Genomic DNA, 26,101 nt, shown 5'->3' with positions numbered 1-26,101 from the left:
CGCCGGCGAGATGCTGCGGATCTGGTCCGCCTCTCGATGGCGGACCTGATGGTCCGCGTCGATCTGATGCTCGCTGCTTCCTCGTCTCGCCCCCAACGCCACCACTCGCCTGCCGTGATGTGCTGCGGCGATTTCGTCGTCGCCGACGCGTCTAGCGTCGTGGCGCCGCCGTGGCTTCGCCACCGTGTGCGCGAGCTGCCGTGGTACCGCCATGGCCCGGCTTGGCATGGCGCCGCCGTGCTCCGGCGCGTGCCGCCGTGGCCGCCATGGCTACACCGTCCTGCTCAGCTCCAAGTAAGTGCACCACCTTTCTCCTTCTCCGGTGCCTGTTCTTCTTCCTCCTCCAGTAGCTCTGGTCATGGCTTCCCTCCTCGTGCCTATGCTGCTCTGTGGCTGGCCTTACTGTTGCTGCGCTACTGCTATACTGCTTGTGCTGCTGTGTTGCTCATGCTGATGTGCTGCTTGTGCTGCTGTGCAAAATTGCTAAGCTATGTGCTTGTTAAAGCTTGCATCTCTTGCTAGAATTCTTCCCTGTGCCTCTGTTCTTGTTTCTATGCTTGCCTGACACTCATGTGTATTCATCTATGCTTCAATGGCTTGATTGCAGTATGCAATTCTTGCAAATTTGCAAGTGCCTGAGCTTCTGTGGCTAGTTCTTGTGCTCAAATTCATGAGCATGCTCATCTGAGCATTGCTGTTGGCTTACTGGTATGATTCAGTGATGAGCACTAAGTGGTTTACTTGTTTATCATGATCCAGTGGTTCATCAAACCTTTGATGTGCTTCTGGATACAATCATAAGGTTATTAATTGATTATCTGTGAAGCAATTCATTAAGTAATGTGTATGTTTATTTTATATGGTCAATGTGATGCTAGAATTGGTTCTAGCATGCTTCAGCAAGCTCTGGTGATCCAGTGATCATCAGCTCCTTGTTTATTGCTTGCTTTACTTACTGCCTGTGCTTGTCTGGCTTATTCTGGTGACTGTGCATCACCATGCCTTGTGCTGGTGTGTGCTGTGATTGGCTCAAGCAATTGCTGTTGCTTGCAGTGATCAATTGGATCATGTGTAAGTGTTCCAGTTACTGGTGATTTGTGAATTTCATTTATCTGTATAGCTTGTCCTTGTTTATTGGATAAATGAGATGAACTGCTTGCAGTGATGACTCTTATGATTAGCTTGATTGAGCTAGAGGGATGCCAACAGTGGTTGGGAACCCTAGCTCCTCTCTGAACCCAATCTGGGTAATGATACAATTGCTTGGCTTGGTGGTTTGGCTGTTTTAGTGGTTGAGGTGACCCTGGCAGTAATCATATGCTGCCCTAGGGTAGCTCCCCTCTTGTTGGCTTGCTGTGGCTCACTAGATGCTTTCTGGGTGATCCTTTTGTGGGATTGCCAGTAGCTTTTGATGTTGAAATCAAATAGACAATGATTTGTCTATGTCTGATGGCCTGACTAGCTGTAGGTGCTAAGTGTGTAGCTAGGCTAGCTGTGTTTTCATCTCTTGCTGGATTTCTTCAGTTATGCATTGGTTTTCATAGCTGCTGTTCCCATTAGATGATTTCCTAGTGGCCTTACTACTTTTGCTTGCACCATATGGCTTAATAGCCAGATGATGACACAAATTGGGTATCACACCCTTTTGCTTGTGTGTGATTGGTGCATATGCTTATGTATGAACAAAACCATCTGGTTTGTTCATGATGATTTGTATACCTCACTCCAGCTCCTAGAATTTGGTGTTGGTGTAGAGGTTTTGCTTCTGGTGGTTTGTTTGGCTTGCCCTGCTCCTCCTTGTGAGCTTGATGCTTCTTGGTTATTTGCTGTGGTGGTGAAGATGTGTTGAACAGCAGTGGCTGTTCAAGCTGTTCTTGTGTTCTTGTGACTTACTCTGTGAGGCTGCCGTCGATGAATGAAGCAAGTTTGCTGGTGAAAAGCTTATATCTGGTCCTCTACTTGCTCTCCTGGTCGACAAGATCGCCTTTGCGGGCTGTTATGGTGACTCCCCTAGCCTGGTGTGTTGTTACACATGCAGCAGGCCTTGTGTGCTGCCTGTGTGTGTGTGGCTTGGGACTTGGGCTGGTGGGATGGATCAGCTCGGCAGCTTGGTCATATCCACTCTATGTAATATTTGCTAACCTGCCAAGTGGCTTTGCCACTTGGCTTAATGCTTTGTTTGTTGTGTATGTGTGCAGGGATCAAGTTGATGATCAAGATGAAACTCAAGATCATCTTGATCAAAGAATTCATGAAGATCACAATGTAGTTTAGGTCATTTGAATTCCTTGTAATTTTCCTTTTTCTTTTTCTATTTCTCCAATTCTTGTAATGTGTTGTAAATGTATTTATCTATTCTGGATATTGTAATGACATTGTATTATGTGTGTGATTATCAATAAAGCTCAAGTTTTCCTTAATGAGCTTTATGTAATTGTTGTATTACTTATATTCTTGCTTAATGAAATTATCTCATATTTGAATTATGTGATAACCATTTGATGTTTGAATTTGAAATTCAAATTCAAATTTGGTTTGAATTCATTCAAACAACTTAACTTGTAATTTAATCATGCAACTTATGATTTCAATGCAATTTCACTTCTCTCTTCTCAAAACCCTAATTTAGACAAGTAGGAACAAGTTCATCGCACTCTCGAAACCCTAACCCTGTAAGATGTCGAGAGAGAAACATGTCCCCCTTTTGATGCAGTTTTGTTTTAAAAGCGCGAAATTTCCCCGGAATTTACAATGCAATGCACATCCCTTTCTAAAATCTACCCCTCGATCGCCTCTAAACCTGGGACATTAAGCGACCGAGTACGAAAGTGCTGCCGGATTGCATCACCAGAACGATCGTCTACATCAACCACGAGATCTGATCTCGTTAAGGCTTTGGATCTTCGAGGGTTAGTCTCTCTTCTCTGTTGTTGCTCCGATCTCATAGATTATTGGCTTTTCCATAGATTGGATCTTGGATTTATTCGTATTTGTGGTAGAATTTTTTTGTTTTCCATGCAACGAACCCATCACTTCCAAGTAATATCATCCTCCTCGTCCTCATCATGTTCGAAATTGTTGATGAGGCCCAGAAGCTCCACAAATTGAGATAGATGGTCCATAGAGAAACCTTGGTCCAAGTCAACCTTACTAACCCATGCATTACCATTAAGAGCTTGGGCCACTTTCCAATTCTTCCTCTTGGAGGAGGCGAAGATAAAGAGGTGCAATGTCGATGGGCTTTCGTCCTCCAAGCCATGGTGCTTGCCAAAATGGTGTTTTCTTCCCGTTCCCAACCTTGATAGAAGTAGCGGTGTAAAAAATTTCCATGTCTTCAAGAGAGCAAGGGTTACCGTAACCCACCCATATCTTTCTAGGATCCTTCCACTCAAGCCAAGGCCAACGGAGGCGAAGGGTCGTAGCAAACTTTTCCATGTAAAGCACCCCGAGGCCGCGAAGCTTTTTTGGCCGACAAACCGTCTCCCAATTTACCTTGCACTTTGCACCCGTAGTGTGCTCCTTGGCCGACCAAAGGAAGACGCGCTCCACCTTGTTGATGTAGGCGATGGTGCTTGCCGGAATGGAAAGAGGTGTCAAAAAAATGGCTTGGGATGCAAGGACTGATTTAACCAAGACGGCATGGCCGGCCGTAGTGATGTATTTGCCATGCCAAGACGGGAGCTTCTCGTCACACTTGTCCTCAAGATGTTGAACAACCTGCCTTCGTAAGCATCTCACCTTGAGTGGAAGGCCAAGGTACCGCAGCGGGAACGAGTCACTTTTAGCCAAAATACCATTTAGGATGTCGTCAAGGTTAATGTTGGCACACCTTATGGGGACGATGGAGCTCTTGAGGAAGTTTGTACAAAGCCTGGTAACCTTTCCGAAGTCATTGAGGATGTGGGCGAGGTTTTGAATGTCTTCTTTAATAGGGGGTACAAAGACCGCCGCATCATCCGCATAAAGAGATGTGCGTAGGATGGTACCCCACCCTCGGATCTTATGAAGGTGCCCATGCCCCGTTGCCTTTTCCAACATGCTTTAGCTTGTGATGCTTCGCACCAACTCAACAAACACCTAATGTTTTTAACTGGGCTTGGTAAAAGCACTTGTCAGTTTTACACTAGAGTGGAGAATCACATCAAGAAACTGTAGTAATTTGATGAACCATCAAGAAACTCTAGTAATTTGATATGAGAAGAAAAATCCGGAATTAACAAGTATATATAGAGAAAAAACACAGAGTACTTCTAGACACTTTCTAATAAACAGGATAATTTCATAATGTTGTTCTGTAATACTTATCCTCTAAGCATTGAAACACTACTAGGTTACAACCCAGAAATTTTGTTTAACGCCCTCTCACTTTCAAATAAACAGGATAATTTCATAATGTTGTTCTCTGGACTATGTCTCTTTCCATTAGGTATATGCCAACTAAACTTCATAAATATTTATAGTGCAAAGATGCTTCATATTACTTTCAGAAAACCAACATGTATGAAGCATATACATACACGCATACCGCCATTGGTAGGTTAATGATTTGGTGGTAATCTAAACCGTAACTTATAATTTACTGAACATATTTCCTCAGTCACAGAAGATAAGGTGACTGTAAGAGAATTTCTGGCTGTGGTGTTGACGGAAATACTTGATTTTTATTTACTGCCAGTTCATACCTCCAATATACATGCACACATTGGTGAGCGAGAAGATGGCTAAAGATGAATGTCAATACAGTAAAGTGGCAATGGCATTATCGGCTAAGCTCCTGGTCATCCTTTTTTTTAAATAAAATGCATGAGGGTCCGACTTTAAATTAATAAAGTCCGGAAGGTCAGGAATACTGTCTTACAATGCTGCGGCATACGACTTATCCAAAAGAAACTAACACAAAGATAAAACACTAGCACAAGAAAAAAGAAGAGGCAGGGATCGGCCTCCCCATCCAACAGACCTAAAGGACTGGGTGCTTGTAGCGATTGCTCTCAAGGATGAGTACAGCTCCCTAAGCTCACTTGTCATCCAGTCAATCCTTCTTTGTCCCTGGGTGAACTGTCCGAATGAAATGCAATTTCGTCTTGCGCGCGTTTTTTTTTAAAATATCTAGTTCTATATGCTGTTTTTGAACTGCGTGTGTGTTCTTCGAGCCCCAAATCAGCTATGGATGCCCTGGATACGCGGATTTGGGGTTGGTTTGCCGCTTCTGCTAGAGATGCTCTAAGGATGTATTTGTGTCCTACGAATCACTTCATCGTTTACTCAGTTGGACTCGTCATGAAGTGGCAGTCACTTTTGACATAGACGCTCAGATGTACCGTACATGTATCCCTAGCTATCACATGTCGGGTAAATAAAAATACCGGAAGTAGGTAATGAACAGAATTTATCTGATTTAATATGACAAGGGATACATCATATATACGTGAAAAAGACAAGGGACCAGAAGTTATACATAAGAACTCTTAACAATGGTTTCAAGCTTCTCTTTCCTCTTAGTCTGACTACGGTAAAAAAGGAAAAAGCAGCTTCATAATTGTTAGGTCAGTGCCGGCGGGCATAGCTGTTTGACTATGCAGGGAGGCTATACATACCATTAATTGTTATTTTCTTTTGTGCGTGATGATGAAGGGAAAACACGCGAAGCTGAACAACACAAGAATATCCTTCCTCGAGATGCCAGATGTGAAAAAGAATTACAAAATGACGAGTTATGTTCCTGGTCTCAGGATAGGTTTATCAAGGTGCCGCTGTCATGCTGGAAAAGACAAAAACAGTAGGTTGCAACTGGCGACATAATTTTCGTTCCTGATTAGCGTTAGTACTTATCCTTCTGTAGTCCTGATTGCATTGCATGGAACAAATAATTTGGTACAATCGTTGCTTCAAAGGCCATCAGGCCAGAAGTACACCATAACCTAAAAGAAAATGACGAACACCGGCCGGTCGTCAAGCATATTTAACGGTTACGGCCGGATACTATATGATCGAGATGCCTATAAATGGAACCCCTGCATTCACGTATCTCTCACAGCACATCCAAAAGAAAGTAGGCAAGAAAGTAAGTCAGGATTTGAGTACGGATCCTCTGCCCCTCAAGCATTTCCTTCCCATAGCCATGGAAAGTAGTCCTCAAAATGTTCTGCCCCTGCTACTCATCTCCAGTTTCATCCTAGCCATGGTCAGTCCATCCTTGTCATGTCCCACTTATTGTGAAGCCAAGATAGATGAGACCTGGTACCTGCGTCAAGTTGGCAGTGGACCAAACCAGAACCAAGATATAGTAGTTAACTCAACGGCCCCAGCAACAACTAGCTTTGGCGTGATCGCCGTGAACAATTGGGCAGTGCTTGTTGCACCCGATCCCAACGCTGTTGTCCTTGCTCATGCGAGAGGCCTGCATGTGCAGGCTGGCCAAGCTGGTACTGTTTCCTGGTACACCACTTTCAGCTTGGTGTTTGAGGGGCCTAGGTACGTAAACTTCTTGCCAACCATTTTGTAGAGCTTGATTGGAGTTCTCAGTTTGCTCGGCAATACTTATATGTGCATATGTATGTATATATATGTTGGATGCTGCATATACATGATATTTAATAAATTGCGCATGTAAAACAGGTTCAATGGGTCAACATTACATGTAACGGGGATCACCGGCTTCGAGGGCCAGTGGGTTGTTGGTGGTGGGACTGGAGAACTGGCATCGGCACACGGCGTCATCAAGCACAAAATACTAACAGGCTTGGGCTCGGCCGTTGAGAATTATAGACAGCTAGATATACAGGCATTCTACACCCCGCCAACGGTAAGTAGAACGTGTGAGAAGGCGGATGTGCATAAATTAAAATTAGATTATCTATGTCACACACCATGTGTTAAGAGTTTGCTATATACAAGATGTGATTCTTCGCTGTCCCTCTTAAATTCAACAGCTAGAGTTTCTTTTATGTTTATAGAAAACTCGACTTGTTTATATTTCAATTTAGTAACATGATTCCCAAGTAAGGCTGGACGTTCGGGCCGATCTTTTTGCTCGGCTCGAGCTTTTGCTGGCTCGGCCCGAGTTGGGCTTGGCCCGCAGAATATCTAGACCGAGTCGAGCCCAAAAATCCGGCCCGCAGCAAGCTCGTGGCTCGTCCAGCTCGGCTCGGTCCAGCCCGTCAGCTCGACAATTTTTTTTCTGATTAACCAGAGAAGTTGATAAGTAGGCAAACTGGGCTGCTGCAGCCCGTTACATCCGAGCGAGACACTTAGGGATTGAGTCGTCTTCCTCCATTGTTTCTTCTGTGACGCCTCTACCGCCGCCCCGCACCTCGCCCCCTGGTACTCCCCTCCCAGCTCCTTGCCTCCTACTACACCAAGCCAACTCGTCCGTCCTCACGCCGTTGCGCTGCACCAGGTAGACGCCGTCGGGTTCAGTCATGCAAGATCCTGCTGCGCCTCTTAGCTCCTCGCCTCAATGGCGCCGAGCTCGTCGCCACTGCTGCTCCACCGTCTTCCCCTTGCTGCTCCACCGTCGTTGCCCTACTGCTTCACCATGGGCCCACATGGCAATGTCATGGTCAGCTTGGCTCGCGAGCCAGACCGAGCCAGACCGAGTTTTCGTGAAGCTCGGGCCGAGCTCATTTTTCCAGCTCGTCACAGAAACGAGCCAGCCAGCCCGAGCCGAGCCGTTTTAGAGCGAGCTAAAGACTGGCTCGCACCGAGCCCAGCTCGAGCTGGCTCGTGTCCAGCCTTATTCCCAAGCATCTATAATGGCATAATAAAGCTATATTTCAACAGCTAGAGTTGTCAACTTTATATAATACCAGACTTTTGACTAATTTATTCATATTATCTAATACTGCATAATAAAGGTAGTCTATGTGAAGAGAGAGCAACATGTACATGATTCCCAGGAGTCTAAATGAGTTTACAATCATAGGTAGTCAAAGCTTCCGGAGTTTTACAAGCTTATTGATGATTCATCTTAGTGTTAAATTGAAATGGAACAATAAATATATATTTCCATAAAATTGTATTATTTCATTATTAGCATAGTTGATTTATCTCTCATAGTACATGCTCCCTCTTTCTGAATACGGGGCCACTACTAAATAAATACAATTTGCAGCTATACAAGGCCACTATCTCTTCACGAGAAGAACTGGTTACATTTCTTCCTTGTCCCATGGTGCTTATTAATTCGGATGTTGCATGCAGTCAGTGGCGGAGCATGGGCCAAATTCAACACTAGGTCATTTCAATATTGTACTATAGAGACTGGATCAAAAGTGGAATATCTGTGTCTGGTGGGCTGGAATTCATGCTAAATCCTGAGAGAATGTTAGAAAAAAGGGTGAGCGACGGTCCAGTATGGCCCACCTGTAGAGCCACCCCTGCATGCAGTCATAGAAAATAGGCACCACATACGAGAGGGTTTCCACATAATTAATCGTGAAATTTATTAGTTGCCTTTGTTTTCTTGGTATAGTAAAAATACTGTAGCGTTAGGTACAAAGACCAAACCATGGATTTTATGATTCATTGACTATCCCAGTGTAGAAAAATCCCAAAATATTATAGCAAAACCCTTTTCAATATTTGGTAACTAATTGAAAAAAAAATTATACACTCGCATTTTTTCTTTTTTTCACACTAATGTGTTTTAGTCCTCGAGTTGTAGGAGTATACCATAAAAAAGTTAATAGTCAAATAATCATATCCAATGATTTATAAATTTGCATTAATTTGGTTTTGTATATCACATAAGATATTCTGGGGCAGATAGAACAATAATTAATCTAATGTTAGTCTTGTTTGTCCATTGTTTTATACAGGTTAATGAAAAGGGTCTTTCCATCATGTAATTTGATAAAGCATGTGTTAAGGGTTGCATGCCCTGGGTAGATGTGACAAGCTACATCAAGAGGTTGTGAAATAATGCGTGGATTTCTACACTGGGATGGTCTATTAATCCTAAGATCCATGGTCTGGTCTTTGTTTTTGTAAAGTATATTGGTTGCTTTTGTGTGATCGCTTGCTCGAATATGGAATCCGCTAGTCTTTGTTGTTGTATTGGTTGTTTCTTTGTGACCGCGTCCTTGAATATGGCTTGGAAATAATGAAAATCTACTCTCTGAGGAGTAGTGAGTTGGCAATGACTAACGATGGTCTCTTAAGTCATTTCCGTGGTATCACCATAAGATATCTTTTGGTATGCGTCTGCCCCATGCGACAATACACTTTAGACATCAACAATATAGTCGCGTTGGCATAAATGACTAGAGATGCACACAAACCGATTCTTGGTTGTAATTACAGTTAAGAACCCAATAAGCTAGGGTACTGTAACATCCTAACTTTGCAAGACCTAAAACAGAGGAGCTCGTTCCATCTGCTAGATGTGATGTTTGAGTAAATAAAAGCACCCTTTAAAAAAAACCCTCACTTTATACAGGTTAATGTAAATGGTATGGGTCATCGAGTAATTTGATAAAGGCCGGCCGAGTTGTTGTTGTTGTTGGTGGTGGTGGTGGTGGTGGTGATGGTGATGATCATGATGGTAGTGTGGTGGGTTCACTAAAAGTACTCCCTCCGTCTAACAAAGGATGACTCAACTGTTTCTAAATTTAGATGTATCTAGACGTGATTTAGTGTATAGATACATTCAAATTTTAACAAAGCTAAGACATCCTTTGTTAGATGGAGAAAGTAGATACATTTTTTTTTGAAAGGTTGCCTAACCGACCTTTTATTCAGAAGATAACAGTGTTACATCTCGAATTACATCACCTAAGATAAAATCGGGTGGACTACCATCCCAACAGAAACCATTACTCGACTCATAGGCAACCTTAGCTAGACTATGAGCTACTACATTTGCATCACGTGGGCAATGTTGGAAGACCACCATGTCCATTAAACTCGCCTTCTAGAAACAATCTGTCAGAACAGCTGTGTAAGGGCTCCATAATTCTATGTCTCCATTGCAAGTTTTGATCAACTCCAAAGAGTGCGACTAGACATAAGCTGAAGAACACCCCATCTGCTCAAGAAATTCCAAACCTCTGAGCAGCGCCGTTGGTTCCGCATTTACAGCACTCATCATGTTGTTCAACCAACAGGCTTTGCCAGCAATGGCTTCTCCCTTATCATACCGCAACACGATACCAGCTGCGCCAGATCCATTAGGATAATATGAAGCATCAACATTTAATTTGCGATATCCTTTCGGTGGTTTGGACCATCTTATCTCTTTCTCCACAGGCTTATTCTGAGAAAGTAGATACATTATTCACTTTGCAGTGGAAGTATAACTAACTTAGACGGTGTATACCGCACACCAGGTTACTACTTTTATTCCGGCCGTCTGAGATTCATGGGTTCACTAAAAGTACAGACAGTATACTCATAATCTTCGATTACTGTTTCAGCGAAGCCACTTGTGATAGTGCTGTGTGCAGTCCCGACATCGACATCTTTGATTTGTGCCATAGCTGGGGTGGTATAGTGTCTATGGCTTTGATTAATTAAATGTTCACTGAACAGATTGTAGTCCAAATGTTGGAATGCCGTTTATGACGTCATGGTGAGTTGGACACCAGTATGATGTTATTATTGTATAACAAGTTGGCGATCTGATATTTCCATCGTAATTGGATTGGTGCTTGCTTGTGATATTGGAGAACATAATCTCTGGTGATTTGTCAGATAAAAATAGTTTTGGTTTCTGCTAACACAAACGGCAAAATTCGGTCAAAAAATTCTTTTTGATGCAGTAGGTAGTGGGAGCATATATATCCAGTTATGCATGGCAGGAGCTGGGAGGCTGCCATGTCCACTTCTATTTTTGGAGCATCAGATTCCACCTCATCTGTTGCCCCCCAGATCGATGGAGATGGCTGCAACCAAACGGATTCCCCTGTCCCCATCCTACAACATCAGCAAAACACTCAATTCCATCTGCAAACAGCGGAGAAATCCTGTCTCTACACCGCAGCTGCACCCCTGTAGGTGATGATCTACACATAAACCTGCAATTCAGTATGCATTACTCCATCATCTTGCATGCATAAACATGTTTCAGGTTTGCAGGGATGGGAGGTGCAGCTTCCAGGTTCGCTGCCCCGATGAAGCAGCGGCGGGTGGAGAGGGACCTCGACAACAAGGTGGTGGAGGCACTCCGGGAGAGGGCGAGGACCAGGAAGAAGACATTCAAGTCGGTGAACAGCATCACCATGCGCCTCCCTCGCTTCAAGGATGGCCTCAGGGACATGAGGGACGTCTTCGACCACTACGGTAAAAATGCTTTCAGCATGGGACAGGCTAAATTTAGCATGGATCAGACTCGAGAGTTTGAACTGAAGTGTGTGATTTCTTTCCACTGATTGGGAGAGCAGACGGGGACTCGAACGGGTCGATCGACAATGAGGAGCTGAGGAGATGTCTGAGGCAGCTCCAGGTTCAGATGTCGGAGAAGGAGGTCGACGATGTCCATCGCTATTGCGATATAGACAATAGAGAGGGGATCCAGTTCCAGGAGTTTGTCGTCCTCCTATGCCTCATGTACCTTCTATTCGGCCCAAACGTCACACGACAGGTAACTAGGTTTTCCTATCCCTAGAAAAATTTCTTGGCCATTTACTGAATCTGTTTCGTGCTGTTTGGTGTCAGGTTTCTGAGTTTGAATCGGCGAAGCTCAACTACGTATTTGATGAGCTCATCGACGCCTTCCTGTTCTTCAACAAGGAAGGGGACGGCAAGATGAGGAGGAAAGACGTCACTCAGAGGATGAACGAGGCATCTCATCAGGAGAGGACACCCAGCCACATTACAACACAGCTATTCAGTCAGTACTGTTGCTGCCCCTTTTTCATGCATATTTTCTGCATGGTCTGAACACAACTATTTTCATGTAAACAAGAAGATTCGTGTGAAATTCAAACAGAACCAAAGTGTCAAAATTTAATTTGTTCATGTACCTTGCTGCAGAGGAGATGGACCTGGACAGGAATGGCAAGGTGAACCTGAAGGAGTTCCTCTTTGCGATGATAAGATGGGCAGGGCTTGAAACTGATGAAGATGATAGCAATGACACTTCTCCTTAGTACTTGCTTAGACTTTCTTTTTATCAGTTTGACAGAATAAATCACCATTTGAAAGTTGGTATCTGTTTTATGAGAAGGTGAAAACATCTGTTATGGCATTAGCTGGTGAGCTCACAAGTTACCACTCACCAGGTTTGCCTGTAATTAACCTCAAATGTTCAGGAATACATGACAGCGAATATACTTGCTATGAAATGGCATCTCAAAAGTTTCTATATTCATCATCATCAAATTTCTGGAACAATACTGTGTATACAAGTTTGCATCATTGACTTCAGAAAATCATTCTAATAGTGTGGATGCAACTTACAAAAATAATTCGTCTTCATTTCCTCAGAACAGGAAATGAAAACTGCAAGCCGTGTGTCACATAACGAAGAAAAAATAGGCAGCTAAGCCACCTTGAACTGCTGGAAATATTACATCAAAACACCAGCAGAATTATCAAGCGCCTTCTTTGCGATCTTGAACTTCCCAGCCAAGTCCTTCTCTGTGTCCTTAGTCATCACATACTGTTTGACGAACATCACAATTCCATCTCTCAAGATTTCAAGCTCTGGAGCCCCAGCGATACGGGTAAAGACGTTCCACACAAGCGAGTCTTCTTTCTGTATCAAGGTCTCAAACACCATTCGGAAATGCATGATCTTTTTTGGGGTCATCTCCACTGGGTTTGCCAGATTGACGACCTTCAACGTCGCGAGTGACAAGGAGAAATTTGCAAGCATCTCTGCAACTAGTTTTGCAAGGTTCATGGATCGATTCAACTCCATCGTATCTAGCTCCTTAAAACGATCCCAGATGCAGTACTACAATGAAACCATAATAAAGCCGGAAACACAAATGTTAAATTCACCCAACTCTACGATATCAATTTGTATTATCCTAGAAAAGTATCTACATGCGCTGCAAACGAGGCAGTAAATCACTAACTTGTGAAGCAGAATAGCTTACTGTAGATATAGAAAATGGTAAAAATACAATGTCATACCTGTAAACTGAACTTATGATTTTTGTCATGGCTGCATAGCTTGGAGGCAAGAACAGCATAATATTTATTGAAAGTCTTCTCTTGCAGACAACAGTCAACAATGACTCTCATAATTTCCCGATCCTACACAACAATAAAGAAAGAGATAACAGTTAAGAATTACTGACAAATGTACATACAGAAAACTCCCATCTTACAAAACAAAAAAAAAATGCATACCTGCTTTCCGGATAGGTCCAGCCTCAGAATCTTGTCAAAAGCATCTATGTAGTCTTCAGCACTCATTATGATGCAAAAGATTGCTCTTCGTATGTCAGTGTTCATCCGCTGGGCAGCTGCAAGTTGAACCAGTTTTTGTGCCTCTACGACCTCCTTGCTGATAACTGTTGCAACATCTTCAATATTGCCTGGTGTGGATGAAACATCCCCGGACAACCACCACTGCCCTTTCTTTTCAGGGTCCAAAAGCTTACTCCATTTTAGCCCACGCAGGAGGATATCTTCTGACTTCAGCTGCAGGCAAGTAAAAAAGGAACAATATATTAAATGAACAGGAAAAGTCTTCTTTTCAGTGTCGGGTGATGAAGCTCTCTGGTACAAACCTTTTGAAGCCACTTTTTTATACGGGTATGGTGAGAAGGATCCTCTTTGGGCCTTTTTTTGTTGTTCTTAATGTCACATATTGTCTCGAGCATAAACTCCATCTGCATGGCAAGTTAAACCAGATAAGAAACTCAAAACTACTCTGACATGAATTACTTCTTAAACAGGCAGCACAAATCAAGGCAACTTACTCTTTTACTGTGAATATCTGCTTTTCCATCTTGGCCAGCTGAGCACGATTTCAACTGACTTACAGAGTTCTGAATACTTAGTACAAAATCTTTCATTGCACCTGGGTCATCTCCCCTCAGCTTCATTCCACAGCCTGTCCATAGAGATATCCCGAGGTTCACTCAGAACAAGAATAACATGGAGTGGTGTTTTGACAGTCTTATGATGGTTCAATACATGAGTTGACTATTATTCAGAAGTAATATGATTAAGACATTGTATAGGGTCTTTTTGGCGCGAGAAGACATTATAAACGTTACATACATTGTAGGATTGTTAATACTGTTGAGACATCCAGCTCTGTCAAGCGCTTGCTCAGCACTGACAGAAGATCATACACAATATCACTGCAATAATAGACAAGATCATCAGAACTTACTGTGACATGGTTCTACATATATATAAAAAAGGATAATATAGATTCCATTTAAATAACAAACCTTGCAATGACGTCAAATATGCACAAATATGAGAGAAGTAAGGTAATATTTCTCAGAGATAACCCATCATCTTTTGAGTACTCATCCTGTCACAAAGGGAAAAAATATATAAAAGATAAACATGAGTTAAGTATCCTGAAACAAAGCAGATACACTGCAAGGAAAAAGAGATCAAAATATACTTAGGAAGCAGAAACATAGCAAGTCTTTTTTATCTTAAAATCAGAATAGTCATACCTCAAAAGAATTGGCAAGAGAAGAAAGGATTTTGGCACTGAAGTCCATACCAACCAAGCACGTCATACCAGCAACAAAGGCTGCAAATACAGCAGCATACCTGCACAAATGAAACAGCATCTTCCATTAGTTTGGTGGTAAGAGCCATCTATCAGTCCACCAATTCATATCTTAAAGTAGAACACAGTAACAAAAGAAGTATGGGGTTTATCTAAACAAGGAACCTATGTTTATGATTTGCCTGACAAAGTTAGTAAACTATTGATAAGTTTCAATGACGTCAAATAAGCATGCACCACAAACAAGGTTCTACGGCAAGGATAACCTTGATATGTCAAGACAACAATCCTTCCATCTTTAAGAATCTCTCCAGCACTAAAACCATCAGTTCAGGTCACCAGATGAAACAAGTATATAGTCACGTCATTCCAGGATAGATTCAGGCTTTATACAAAACTGAAGGTTGGGCAAAACTAAATGTTATGATATCAATTCTCTCCAGTTTATCACCTTGTCTACACATGTGTCTTAAGGTTGATCACTCGAACTCATTCTAAAACAATTACTTAGAACCACTTTGCTAATTCTCCAACAGATATTTGAAATCTAATATGTGAGATTATATTTAAAAAACATGATAACATTCCATATTAAGATATCAATCAGATAAATGTGACTTATATGGAAAGTCCTTAACTGTTCGTTGCCACGAGGTCCCCGGGAACAACTTGCCAAAACTTCATCGCCAATTAACTGACAGCCAACACCTCGAGGAACTGACTGAGAATAGATAAATAGCAATAGAACCAGAAGCACTACGCAATTAGTGAAGCTATAAAATAAAAGATCTGAAAGAAATTTGGCAAGAAAGTATCATGTGAATGAAAAAGGAATAGTATAGAATTATACACGAAAAAGTGCAGCAATTTCCTGAGTAATAGACTCCACATTGGACTCCGAAAGCCTGTTTAGAAGTCCTGATGCATACAAGAAATAAAGCCATCTATGAGAATACGCTCACAAATAAAACGGATAATGAAATCAGAAACATTCTGCATAGAAGCGGAAAAAAAAGACAGGATCGGAAGTCAGACCTCTTACTCTCCGGCGTAAAACGGAGATTTCTTCTGCTTCTGAACTAGGAACAGCACGTAGACTAGGAGGCACATACTTCGCCTTTGAGGCTGAGCGTGTTTCAACCACATTAAGCTCTTCACCCTCAGATTCGTGAACCGATACATCGCTTTCTTCAGCCATTTCCACACCTCCACCACCTGGTTCCTCCGTGGCATCATCCTTCACTTTCCTCTTGTCTTTCCTCTTCTGTTTCTTCTTGTCCGCCTTACTGTCATCCATCACATCCCCATCACCGTCCTCTGAGTCATCATCCTTCACTTTCTTATTTTTCTTTTTCCGTTTCTTCTTTTCTGGTTTACTGTCATCCAGCATGTCCTCACCATACTCCCTCGTTTCAGCATCCGAACCATAGTCACCACCAAATCCGAGGTCCCCGAAAAGATCATCCATACCGTCATCCGGCCCCCCCAGCTTTCCTTTCTTCACTTTAAGCTTCTTTGCAAGCTTCCTCTCAGTCTCCAGATCCTCCTCTCTGCCCGCAGCGCCACCCATCTCCAGTTCAAGATACTCCTGGAACTTAGACTTGGACTTGACCTTGTGGCCTTCGTCGGGCTCACTTCTCCTCCTCTTCTTATGCTCTTTCTTCGGTTTCTTCTCCTCTACCGGACTCGGTTGCACGGATGGCTTTGCCGGCTTCTTATTTTTGCCACCCTAAATTCCAGAAATTTCTACACTTCATCAGCAAACTAAAATAGTAAAGCTACCATGAAAGCATTTTTTTTCTTTTCTCTACACTTGTGCTTGATGATTTTGGTGAGCTCACCTGGTGCTGAACCCAGGAGAGAAACCGCTGCTTGTTCTTATTGGACCTCGCTTCTTTTCGCTTCTCCTTGCGGGACTTGGGTTCTTCTTGCCCTGAGGAAAAAAACCACAACCGAACAGATAGCTAGCTCAGTTCACGGCAGGACATGTCCGGCCTCACGGCGGATTAAAGCTCACTGGCGCGGAAAGACATTTACCTGCCATTATTTCTCCTCCGAGTCTGCTTCCACCACCTGCCCTCCTCGCTCGCTACTCAATCAGAGCTGCAAAAACAACCATGAAAGATTAAGGGGGACTTCTTTTGGGCTTGTGCTTATGCATAAGCCAGCTTACAGAAAACGGTGGTGGGAAACTGTGGTGGGAAGAAAGCTCCTAGAAACTAGTTCCTCTCATTCTTTTGGGCTTATAGAACCTTGGCTTATTTGATGTGTTGAGATGTAAAATCTCTGTAATGCCCCTTAATTTAGATATGTGCTCTAGACAAGTGCTGATTATCAGAAATTTACAGCGACATACATGTGTTATTTCATATGCTGTGTTTGGATGTTCGAAATTTAGCTCGGAATTGAATTGCCCTGAAAAGTCCAAATCCAAGTTGGAAAGGAATTGAATTGCCCTGAAAATTCAATTGCTCGCAGGGAATTATGCTACCTCTCCTCAATACTGCATTTCATCATGATTAGGCAAACAAAAAAATTGACAGAGAAGGGGAAGAGAAGGGACATGGAGAGGAAAAGCTTGGGGATGGATGGGGAGGGCCGGTGAGCCGCCGTCGTCCCACCATACCGCGGCCGCTTCCCCTGCCTCAGGCGGCCGCCGTTCTCCACATCCCGTGCTCGATCCAGGGTTAGCAGGGTCGGGGCGGGTGCGGGTGCGGGGGCGTGGAGGGGAAGCAGCGAGGGAGCGCCATGGGTGAGGGACACGGCGGCGGTGACTACTGCGGGGAGGGAAGATGAACGGCGGCGGGGAAGGGAGAGAGGATGGAACTCACCGCCGGTCGCCTCCAGGTCGCCTCGAGTGAAAGCAACAGCGGCGGCCGTGGCAGTGCGCTCCGGCGGCGGCGGCGGCGGCGGCAATGCTAGGAACCCTTCTTCGTTTGGGGAAGGGTTTCAGTTTTACAGGTAAGCCCCTGAAATCTCTCAGTTTCCGCCCAACCGCTGCCTCATCTAACGGTCGATTCCCCATCGGACGGTTGCAGTTCCGCCTGGCTTTTCCCTCCCAAAACAAAAGAAAACCTAAAACCCCACTCCGATTCCGGCCCCGAATCCAAAAGAAAGCTCGCATTTTTATCGCCGGATCCCCCGTCCTCCCCCCATCCTCTCCCTGTTCCTCTTCCCATCCACTATCTCCACCATCGCGGAGACGCCGCCGCTCCTGGAGTCGGTCCCCCGGTCTCCCCGCAGATCTCCGGCGAACCCTAGGTACGGCGGTTGGTTATTTCTCGGCCCTCCGATTCTTTCCCCAAATGCTTGTTCCCTTTCCCGTTTATTATCTTTTTCTTTTGGGAGGTCTAATCTGATTAGGGTTGGTGTTGATTGCCGAGGTGCGTGTGCAGGTCGGTGGTTGCGTCCCGATGGCCCGCGGGGAGACCCAGGTCCTGGACGACGGGGGGACGCCGCCGCTGGGTGAGTTTTGCCGCCCCGGTTGATTTCTTGATTTGCTCCTTTAGATAGAGGTTGGTGTAAATGTTGCTGACTTGGGTCGCCTGCGTGTTTGCGATTAGGGTCTCCGGTTGGCTCCGGCGATACAACGCGGAGCGAGGGCGGAGACGACGACGACGACAGTGGCATGTTGTACGGCGATACACAGGCACTGGACGACGACGATGAGACCCAGGCAGTTGATGATGAGTTTGAGGAGCAGGAGGAGGAGGGGGCGGCTGGCGAGACGCAGTTGGTCGAGGATTCAGAGGAGGAACGCGTTGATGTCGCCGGGCAGACGCAGGCGGTAGAGGTGGAGGAAGATGAAGATGAAGACGGCGGCAGCACGGAGGATGAAGCCGGTGACCTGGCTAAGACCCAGTTGCTTGAAGAATGTGAGGCGGAGGGTGGAGGGAACAAGACCCAGTTGGTTCAGGAATGTCAGGAAGAGGAGAGAGTGAATGACAGCGCTTTCGAGGCGGATGCCATCGATTGGGGGATGACCCAGCGGGTTGAAGACACTGATGAAGAGGTAGGTGGCGATGGCGACGATGAGTTGAGCGAGGGCACTCAGGTGCAGAGCGATGATGAGGGCATCCAGAATGATGAGAGGGATGTGGAGGAGCATGATGATGTGGCAGATTCCGATGCTTCCACGGATGAAGAGGGTGGCACAGGTTAGTTACCAATGGCTAAGTATGCCTTTCCGACTCACACATCTCTGTGTTGTTTCTTTACCTGGCAAATTTCAGTGACTTCATATTTTTCTAAGCTGTGTAGGACAAGACAAATACATGTGGTTGCACATTGTGCTTGTTACTCGGTTAGAAAATTTAGTCTCCTAAGACTACATTGGCCCCACTACATTTTTGTTTCTTATCTTTGTTATTTCCTGGCAAAGAAATGATTAAGCTTTAGGTCTCTTACAGTTATACCCATGCTTTTTCTTTCTTCATGCAAGATAAGTAATATGAGAAACTATTTTCATTAGTAAAAATGTTCTAAATATCCCCAATTTCACATCATAAAGAATTGCACGCTCTCATTGGTTTAACCTTACACGTTGGAGATATCTAATAGCTAAAGCTACTCCGAGGGCAATGCAATAGTCAGCAATTAGGCACACGTTTCCATAAGTACACATGAATGTTTTTGGGCGTAAATTTATGTGGTAATTTGATCTTCCATGTGGTTGCTTCAATATGGTTTCTCTAGCTTTCAATCAAGAGATACCCCTTGTTGCAAAATTATAGGCACTATAGGCTCTTGTTCGTGTTCTGTGGAAATCAAGGGGTGTTCTCTATATTGTGAATTGATGCTTGTAAATCATTATTTCATATTGGTGCTTTGAGTTCAATAGGGATATCTTGATGTTATGCAGTTCGATAATCAAGATATCCCATTGGTCATCAAATGTATTTCCTGGATTAGAACATGAGAACATTTCTGTTGATGCTTTAATTTAGTTTCTCAACTAAATGTCTACCATATACCGTAGCCTGATTTTTGTTTTCTGACATGTTCACCTATGACGACATGATCTTGCCACAGCCCGTGAAGCATTTACGATTAAAAGTTTGGAACAAGGAAAAAGGCAACCTATGGCCAATGGAACATTTCCCCTGACAGAAATTGTAGAAAACTCTACCTCAGGTGGTACATCCTTAGGTGGTTGCCCTGATCGTGGGATTGATGATGGATCTTATGGTTATGTACAGAGCCATGGCAAAGATGGGAGTAAAAGCAAAGGCAGGTGCTCAACGGCAAAGAAGCTTTTTGCTGACACAGCAATGGAACAGAGTGAAAGCAAGAGCAGGCGTTTTTCTGGACTAAGCTATCTTAACTCACAGGAGCCGGGTGATCTATCTCAAGCGAATGCTTTGGAAGTTGTGGAGGGGTTGATCTCAATTAATGGCGGCCTATCGTCTCAAGAACCGACGCCAAAGAAATTAGGAAAGGCAAAGCCACCTGTTTCAATAAAGATGGGAACTTTACTACTGGCTGAGAAGGTTGACCGCTGTAGAAGTTCCAATGGAAAGCCAGAAACCTTTGCTTGGGTGGATAGTCAGGAGGATGATGGTGGAGGTGAGTTTTTCAGTAAAAACAAGGATGTCTTGTTGCACCAATCAACCGGTAAATGGAAATCAAAAATTCCCAGGCCAAAGAAGTGCTCCACAAAAATTGCTCCTGTTGACAATAAAAAAAGGGAATACAAAAGAAGAACGGATTCCAATGTTCGTGGGAAAATTGAAACTTTACCTTCATCTGATTCGAGACTAGTCGAAAGTGAGGTCAAGAGTAAGCGGACTTCTGGAAAGAGGAGTAAGAAAAATCTTTTGAATGACTTGGGATGTCTATCAAATGCCAAACCTGTCGAAAGACAGCAGGAAAAGGTCAGTGTGAATTTGCACGATGTTGGTCTGGATACTCAAATGGCTGTCTTAGCTATAGAAGCACTGGCACAAAGTTCACCTGCTGAAAACTTATCAGCTGAAGATGAACTTCCAGTGAACAGAGACCTGAGAGTTGGATCTAGAGCAGAAAAAAGTCAATTAAAGAATGGCCCTCCACGAAAGAGAACTAGCAGCATCCAGGAAGGTGTCATGACACGTTCAAAAAGAATAAAAGTAACTGAGTTGAACCAAAAGCCTCAGAAAAAAAGACAGAGAGGAATACAGTCGCAACAAAATTCAGAAGATTGTGGAACAAAGACGAAAAATAAGCAGGCAAAGTCAGTACAACAGAAGAATAAAATTGCGAAGATAGTTGATGGAAATAAGTATGCCAGTACACCTATTGCTCATCGCACAAGGCACACTGGGAGAAATAATCTCTATGAGTATTCTGAGTTAGGTCCTAATAAGCACTTGAAGAAGGGCATGAATTTGACAGGTGACAACTCCACGACTAGAGAAGTAAGAAACAATCATGCTGCACATGAACCTGAGAGACCGATGCTTAGTGAGAGAATCACAGGATATGGTTCCGGTTCTGTTGTAAAAGAAAGCACAAAGCATACATGTGCAAATCATGCTCAGAATCTAGAGCAAAATAACGGTGCAAGCATACAGCATACCAGTGCAAATGTTTCTGAGAACCTTGAACCATTCAGAGATGAACCAGCAACTCATGTCTCTCGCAGAGAACCCTCCTCTCACCCCAAACAGAGAAGAACACCTACAACAAAGCTACAGGCAAAGGCTCCTGCAGTTACCCAAACGGCTACAGATCATGAAATACAGCCAGAAGTGGTGAGGTCACCCAAGAAAAGACGGGTGTTCATTAAGAGATCTGAATTACTGACGTATGCAAGGAGGGAGCCCTCCAAGGGATCAATGTCTATGCTGTCTAGTATTATCCCACAATCATCAGCTGTTTCCCCTATACTTAATTCTTCTAAGGGAGTTAACAACAAAAGTTCTGGTTTCGGTAGCTCTGATCAGCGACGAAAGGAACCATCCGGTGTAAGGGATGCAAGCAACACACCAGAGTGTAACTCTCCTGTTCTGAATAGTGCCCTGAAAACACCTTCTAAAATGGTAAATAAACTGTCGCCAACTTTCAGTCCTCTGAATCCTTCAAAAGCTTCAAGTAGGAGCTTGTCAAAACCCTCTATTGCCAGAGAGCTGCTGGAGTTAGATCCTGAAAATACTCTATCAAGTCGACATCGAAAAGATTCTAGGAGGAAAGATATGGCCAGTGCCAGTATTTTATTCAGCCATCATTTGGATGAGGATGTGATCAAGCGTCAGAAGAAGGTAACTATATTTCTATGTTGGTACATTCTAGCCTTTAATTATTTGGTATTTGGTATGTTTGTAATAGTCCATGTTGTAGATCTTGGCACGCTTAGGAGTCCGTGAAGCATTTTCTGTTTCGGATGCAACACATTTTGTGGCGGATGGTTTTTTCCGCACAAAGAATATGCTAGAGGCAATAGCACTTGGCAAACTGGTAGTGACATCAATGTGGCTTGAAAGTTGTGGAGAAGCAGGCTGTTATGTTAATGATAAGAAGTATATTCTGAGGGATGCCAAAAAGGAAAAGGAGATAGGTTTCAGCATGCCTATATCACTGGCCTCAGCTTCCCAGCATCCTCTGCTGTTGGTAAAGTGAATTGTGTAGTTTCCTTTTTTTCTCAAACTTTTCCTGAACATTTTCAAATTATATTTATTGAAAACACTTGCAGGGAAAAAGAGTGTTTGTAACACAAAATGTGAAGCCCAGTCGACAAGTGCTGACTAGCTTGGTTTCGGCATCTTCTGGGCAGGTTATTGCTACTCTTTCTAGAGATACTTTATGTTGTTGTTTCCTGTGTATGCTAGAAATGCATGTTCACATGGACTGTATGATAGTATATAGGATTGTGCTGAGGAATTGTTTTCTAGTGTCTACTTTGCTGTTTGCGTGTGAAGCTCATGTGAAGCCAGTAAACCAAGGCAAACATATATTGTTCGTGAATAAAGCCCTCAAAAAATATTCGTAGACCTTAATCCCATGTTTATATGGTTTTGCATGTAGTAATAACTTAAGTATGTTTGTACCACTCAAGGATTCATGAGGTTACGCAAAACACGCTTCCAACTTGCATATTTACCTTGGGATCTAACTTCTCATGACCATGCATCCTGCTGCTTAAAATAGAGTTTTTGTGCCACAAAGTCCTTGACTGTTTGCAGAAAGATGCAGTTTCGTCTCTCATTTTGTGGATAATCACTGTGGTGCGACACTTGCTTGTGCATTTACTGTGTCATTCTCCATGGTACAGTAAGTGCAAAATATGGGAAGAGTTATAGTAGTTACCTGGTCCAACTCAATATCTTAGTTCTCCTTGTGAGTACTCCATCACAAATCAAATCCGTTAGATGTGTGTTTGAGCCTGCAATTTGTCCCTGGATGACTAGCACATTCTTTTTGACCAGGAAACCCCCCTATGGTAGGTGACCAGTAAGTTCGTCTCAAGAATTAACTGTCCCACATATCCGAACACTTCAATTTTCTTTTTCTTGCAGTATCACTTTTTCCTCAATATTAAGCATTTTATATTGATGTTCTTCATTTTTGTACTTTGTGCAGCCATTAGAAAGGATCGGAAGGTCCATAAATAAGGAAAGGGAAGCACCAGATGACCTACTGGTCATCTCATGCGAAGAGGACTATGAAACATGCGTGACACTCCTTGAAAAAGGTTATAATTGATCTCGATACTAGTACATGCCAGTCTGCTTCGTATTGTCATCAAGATTTGGACTGCCAGCTAACATACACAATTAACCTACAGGTGTCAATGTTTATGAGGCGGAACTTATACTGAACGGTATAGTCACCCAGAAGCTGGAGTATGACAGGTTTGTGACGAAACCTTGATCCTAGGCTTGTTTTCAAACAATTCAGACCTGATTTCTACCTCTGTAGACCAACGTGGCTTTTCTTGTTGATCCGCATGCAGACACCGCCTTTTCTCCGACTGTGTCAGGCAGACCCGCTCGACGAGGTGGCTGAAAGATGATGCCCGCGGGCGGTTTGTGCCCGTATCAAGGAGTTGATCCTGCCAGTGTAAATGTAGTATGGTGCTGCGGCCGATGCCTGTTTTATCCCCAGCCGAGTTCTAGAAGATGTTTTAACTTTAGCTTGGTTGTAATTAAAGTCCGTAATCTGTAAGTGTTTATATGTGTCTAGCCTTGTTTCACTTCTGAACCTGTGTGTTTGTCGTTTTGCTTGCAGCTGATCATGAATTATGGTCAGGTTTTAATGGATGCTTGCAGACGATTTCTCTGCGAGGTGAACTTGATGATGTAGGATGTAGAGTGGAAAAAGCCGCATCATCTGCGTGGGGACAACAGTGAGGTAGAATCTAATGCCCCCAATTCAAGCACGAGATGACTACATAGTACTGACTCTACATCAAGGCTGTTTATCAAAAAAAAAAAAAAAGACTCTACATCAAGGCTAGTCCAAAGACAACCACAACAGACAAACCAACTACAACACACAGAACTTGGGGCATACCGTTTTCATCCCCTGGCACCACCTCCAGCAGGGTGACGCAAAGTGATCGGAGCGTCCGCGGAGACGCAAACGCGACGCAAATGTGCGCCAGGTTTGCGTATCCGCGGACGCTGCGTGGTCACGCCTAGCGTTCGCTCGCTTCCCCACGGGCCCTCATGGCAGTGACCCAGGTTCGATCGGCCTCGAATTCACAGCAAGCGCGCGAATGTCAACCGCCGGTGTGGTAACCGCGATGATCAACCCGCCAACCGCCGCAATGGAGCGATGAACCGCCGCGGAAGAGCAACCGCTGGCCTCTTTGTTATACGCGCTGCCGTTAATCCCCGCAGATTATAACCCCTACGTCTATGGTAATTCAAGTTGAATCGCCTCCTTCTTCTTCCTCCTCTTCTTCGTCTCCAACACCGGCACGCCATGAGCGACTACACGCTGCCGTCGAACTCGGAGAGCGAGGGCAAGTCGCCCAGATTTCTGCATTGGTGGGAATCCCATGCGACGCCAAGCGATCCGGGCTCCACGCCCAGTGACCCTGCCTCCACGCCGAGTGAGGAGGAGGAGGAGGACGGAGGCGGCAATGCCAGCGAAGGCCAGGAGGAGGACGGAGGCGGCGCTGGCAGTGACACCGAGGACGAGGAGGATGGGCAGGAGGAGGAGGAGGAGGACTCCGACACCAAGTTCGCCCTGTTGGAGGCACAGGAGGCGGCAGACGACAAGGCGGCGGCAAGGAAGAAGTCCAAGGCCCGGGCAAGGGCGGCGCGTCGTCGTCGTCGTCTGTTCACCGACGACGACGACGACGACGAAGACGACATTTCTTCCTGTTTCAACTCCTCGACGGGCGCGTCGTCCTCCAGTTCCTCTTCCGACGAGGAGGTGACAAGCAAGAGGCGCAGGAGTTTCGACGACGAGGCAGGGCCTTCTAACAAGAGGGCCAAAAATTAGTTTTAGTTTATATGTTTTTAAATTTGTTCTTCTTTGTATGTTAAATATGTTTGAACCTATTCTATTGAAGTATCCGGTGAATTGTTTAGGCTATAATCTATTCGATTGGAACTTCCTCATTCAACAAAAATGAAAAGAAGTAGCACCAAAAAAAAACACTTGCATGTCCAAAATGCGTCGGATCGCTGGAGGTAGCCCCCGACGCAAACGGACATTTCGCCCCTCGCGGTCATTTTGGCGTCCTTCTGGCGACGTAAACGGACGCTCGCGGACAATTTGAACGTCCGAAATGCGTCACGTGGCTCCCTTATCCTAAACTGAGCAACAAAGCAGTGTCCCAACTTTCATCCTACGCCGGACACCTTAAATCGATAACTCTGGCTGAACCTTTGATGTTGGTGCACCATTCAGGAGACTGAGATGCCCCAAAATAGAATTGTACAATGTGGCCTCCCTGACAAACTTGCAAGAGATCCATTCTTCCAAAATTATGTATCTTTATCAACGATCTACCCACGGTGGAGAAATTTGAGCGTCCAACCTGGTTCAACATGTTGGATAATTAGGAATAATTTTCATGATGATTAATTCCAGAATATAAAACATGATGACACCAACTACTAACATGTGAAACTTGAACATACTAGATGAATTAATCAATATAAATAGTAGCAGCGCAAACGGTAAAGCATCCATCGCTAAACAGATCGAGATATATCGCACGTACCGATCTGGTGGAGGTGGCGGTGGAGGTGTAGCAGATGATGTCGCAGCAGTAACGTTGTTGATTACAACATTGTTGACGATAGGTCGAAGTAAACGGCGTTGAAGACGATGGTAGACAACACCGTCCGACTCGGATGGAAGACGACCCGTGATGAAGAACTTGAGCAGTCGCGCAGAGCGTTTCCCAAAAACATAATTCGCCCTCTCCCGTACAGGATCGCAAGGGAAAGCGGTTCCGGAGACCTGCTCTCCCGTTCGCCAATGCACGTCGGCGCGCGGGATGGAGTAGGTTACGAT

At 44.2% G+C, this 26,101-nt stretch overlaps 4 protein-coding genes across 14 annotated transcripts; 3 read left to right on the top strand and 1 right to left on the bottom strand.

The window, feature by feature from the left end:
* Nucleotides 1–6,106: 6,106 nt before the first annotated feature.
* On the top strand, nt 6,107–9,057 carry LOC127347743 (uncharacterized). The gene is made up of 3 exons (XM_051373905.2): nt 6,107–6,474; nt 6,619–6,805; nt 8,820–9,057. The coding sequence occupies exons 1-3, from the start codon at nt 6,122–6,124 to the stop codon at nt 8,847–8,849; spliced, it is 570 nt and encodes a 189-aa protein (XP_051229865.1). The 5' UTR covers nt 6,107–6,121; the 3' UTR covers nt 8,850–9,057.
* A 1,121-nt stretch (nt 9,058–10,178) lies between these two features.
* On the top strand, nt 10,179–12,284 carry LOC127347697 (probable calcium-binding protein CML22). Of its 8 annotated transcripts, none has more exons than XM_051373869.2 (6): nt 10,179–10,328; nt 10,416–10,995; nt 11,069–11,280; nt 11,382–11,581; nt 11,656–11,830; nt 11,974–12,284. In XM_051373869.2, the coding sequence occupies exons 2-6, from the start codon at nt 10,793–10,795 to the stop codon at nt 12,087–12,089; spliced, it is 906 nt and encodes a 301-aa protein (XP_051229829.1). In that variant the 5' UTR covers nt 10,179–10,328; nt 10,416–10,792; the 3' UTR covers nt 12,090–12,284. The 8 variants fall into 8 exon arrangements, with proteins under 8 accessions (XP_051229829.1, XP_051229852.1, XP_051229848.1 ...); XM_051373892.2 differs by having other exon boundaries at nt 10,180–10,680; nt 10,764–10,991; XM_051373888.2 differs by having other exon boundaries at nt 10,180–10,680; nt 10,761–10,991.
* Nucleotides 12,285–17,608, bottom strand: LOC127347683 (uncharacterized). 3 transcript variants are annotated; one of them, XM_051373848.2, is made up of 14 exons: nt 17,482–17,608; nt 16,688–16,753; nt 16,492–16,583; nt 15,686–16,379; nt 15,501–15,568; nt 15,289–15,371; nt 14,592–14,691; nt 14,355–14,440; nt 14,179–14,261; nt 13,875–14,008; nt 13,683–13,784; nt 13,300–13,593; nt 13,081–13,203; nt 12,285–12,898 (listed from the first exon to the last, which is right to left on the bottom strand). In XM_051373848.2, exons 2-14 carry the CDS (start codon nt 16,692–16,694, stop codon nt 12,509–12,511), a joined length of 2,256 nt encoding a protein of 751 aa, XP_051229808.1. In that variant the 5' UTR covers nt 16,695–16,753; nt 17,482–17,608; the 3' UTR covers nt 12,285–12,508. The 3 variants fall into 3 exon arrangements, with proteins under 3 accessions (XP_051229808.1, XP_071682986.1, XP_051229813.1); XM_071826885.1 differs by lacking the exon at nt 17,482–17,608 and adding an exon at nt 17,115–17,130 and having other exon boundaries at nt 16,688–16,755; XM_051373853.2 differs by lacking the exon at nt 17,482–17,608 and adding an exon at nt 17,007–17,025.
* Nucleotides 17,609–17,756: 148 nt separating this feature from the next.
* On the top strand, nt 17,757–23,910 carry LOC127347669 (uncharacterized). Of its 2 annotated transcripts, none has more exons than XM_051373835.2 (9): nt 17,757–17,911; nt 18,046–18,115; nt 18,214–18,807; nt 19,682–21,888; nt 21,968–22,237; nt 22,320–22,400; nt 23,207–23,318; nt 23,412–23,478; nt 23,580–23,910. In XM_051373835.2, the coding sequence occupies exons 2-9, from the start codon at nt 18,064–18,066 to the stop codon at nt 23,674–23,676; spliced, it is 3,480 nt and encodes a 1,159-aa protein (XP_051229795.1). In that variant the 5' UTR covers nt 17,757–17,911; nt 18,046–18,063; the 3' UTR covers nt 23,677–23,910. The 2 variants fall into 2 exon arrangements, with proteins under 2 accessions (XP_051229795.1, XP_051229801.1); XM_051373841.2 differs by having other exon boundaries at nt 17,758–17,911; nt 18,034–18,115.
* The last annotated feature ends 2,191 nt before the right edge of the window (nt 23,911–26,101 follow it).

The sequence above is a fragment of the Lolium perenne genome, chromosome 1, assembly GCF_019359855.2.
Source record: "Lolium perenne isolate Kyuss_39 chromosome 1, Kyuss_2.0, whole genome shotgun sequence".
In the NCBI taxonomy this organism is placed as follows: domain Eukaryota; kingdom Viridiplantae; phylum Streptophyta; class Magnoliopsida; order Poales; family Poaceae; genus Lolium; species Lolium perenne.
This window is presented reverse-complemented; position numbering and strand designations above follow the sequence as displayed.

Excerpts from the sequence above, each read along its gene's own strand:
- LOC127347743 (XM_051373905.2), top strand. The coding sequence starts at position 6,122 with ATGGAAAGTAGTCCTCAAAATGTTCTGCCCCTGCTACTCATCTCCAGT. Across the intron at positions 6,475-6,618 it reads TTGGTGTTTGAGGGGCCTAG|GTTCAATGGGTCAACATTAC; the intron begins GTACGTAAACTT and ends CATGTAAAACAG. Across the intron at positions 6,806-8,819 it reads CATTCTACACCCCGCCAACG|GTTAATGAAAAGGGTCTTTC; the intron begins GTAAGTAGAACG and ends TGTTTTATACAG.
- LOC127347697 (XM_051373869.2), top strand. The coding sequence starts at position 10,793 with ATGGCAGGAGCTGGGAGGCTGCCATGTCCACTTCTATTTTTGGAGCAT. Across the intron at positions 10,996-11,068 it reads CCGCAGCTGCACCCCTGTAG|GTTTGCAGGGATGGGAGGTG; the intron begins GTGATGATCTAC and ends AACATGTTTCAG. Across the intron at positions 11,281-11,381 it reads GGACGTCTTCGACCACTACG|ACGGGGACTCGAACGGGTCG; the intron begins GTAAAAATGCTT and ends TTGGGAGAGCAG.
- LOC127347683 (XM_051373848.2), bottom strand. Across the intron at positions 16,380-16,491 it reads TCTCCTGGGTTCAGCACCAG|GGTGGCAAAAATAAGAAGCC; the intron begins GTGAGCTCACCA and ends TCTGGAATTTAG. Across the intron at positions 12,899-13,080 it reads ATCATAAGTTCAGTTTACAG|TACTGCATCTGGGATCGTTT; the intron begins GTATGACATTGT and ends GTTTCATTGTAG.
- LOC127347669 (XM_051373835.2), top strand. The coding sequence starts at position 18,064 with ATGGCCCGCGGGGAGACCCAGGTCCTGGACGACGGGGGGACGCCGCCG. Across the intron at positions 18,116-18,213 it reads CGGGGGGACGCCGCCGCTGG|GGTCTCCGGTTGGCTCCGGC; the intron begins GTGAGTTTTGCC and ends GTTTGCGATTAG. Across the intron at positions 18,808-19,681 it reads GGATGAAGAGGGTGGCACAG|CCCGTGAAGCATTTACGATT; the intron begins GTTAGTTACCAA and ends ATCTTGCCACAG.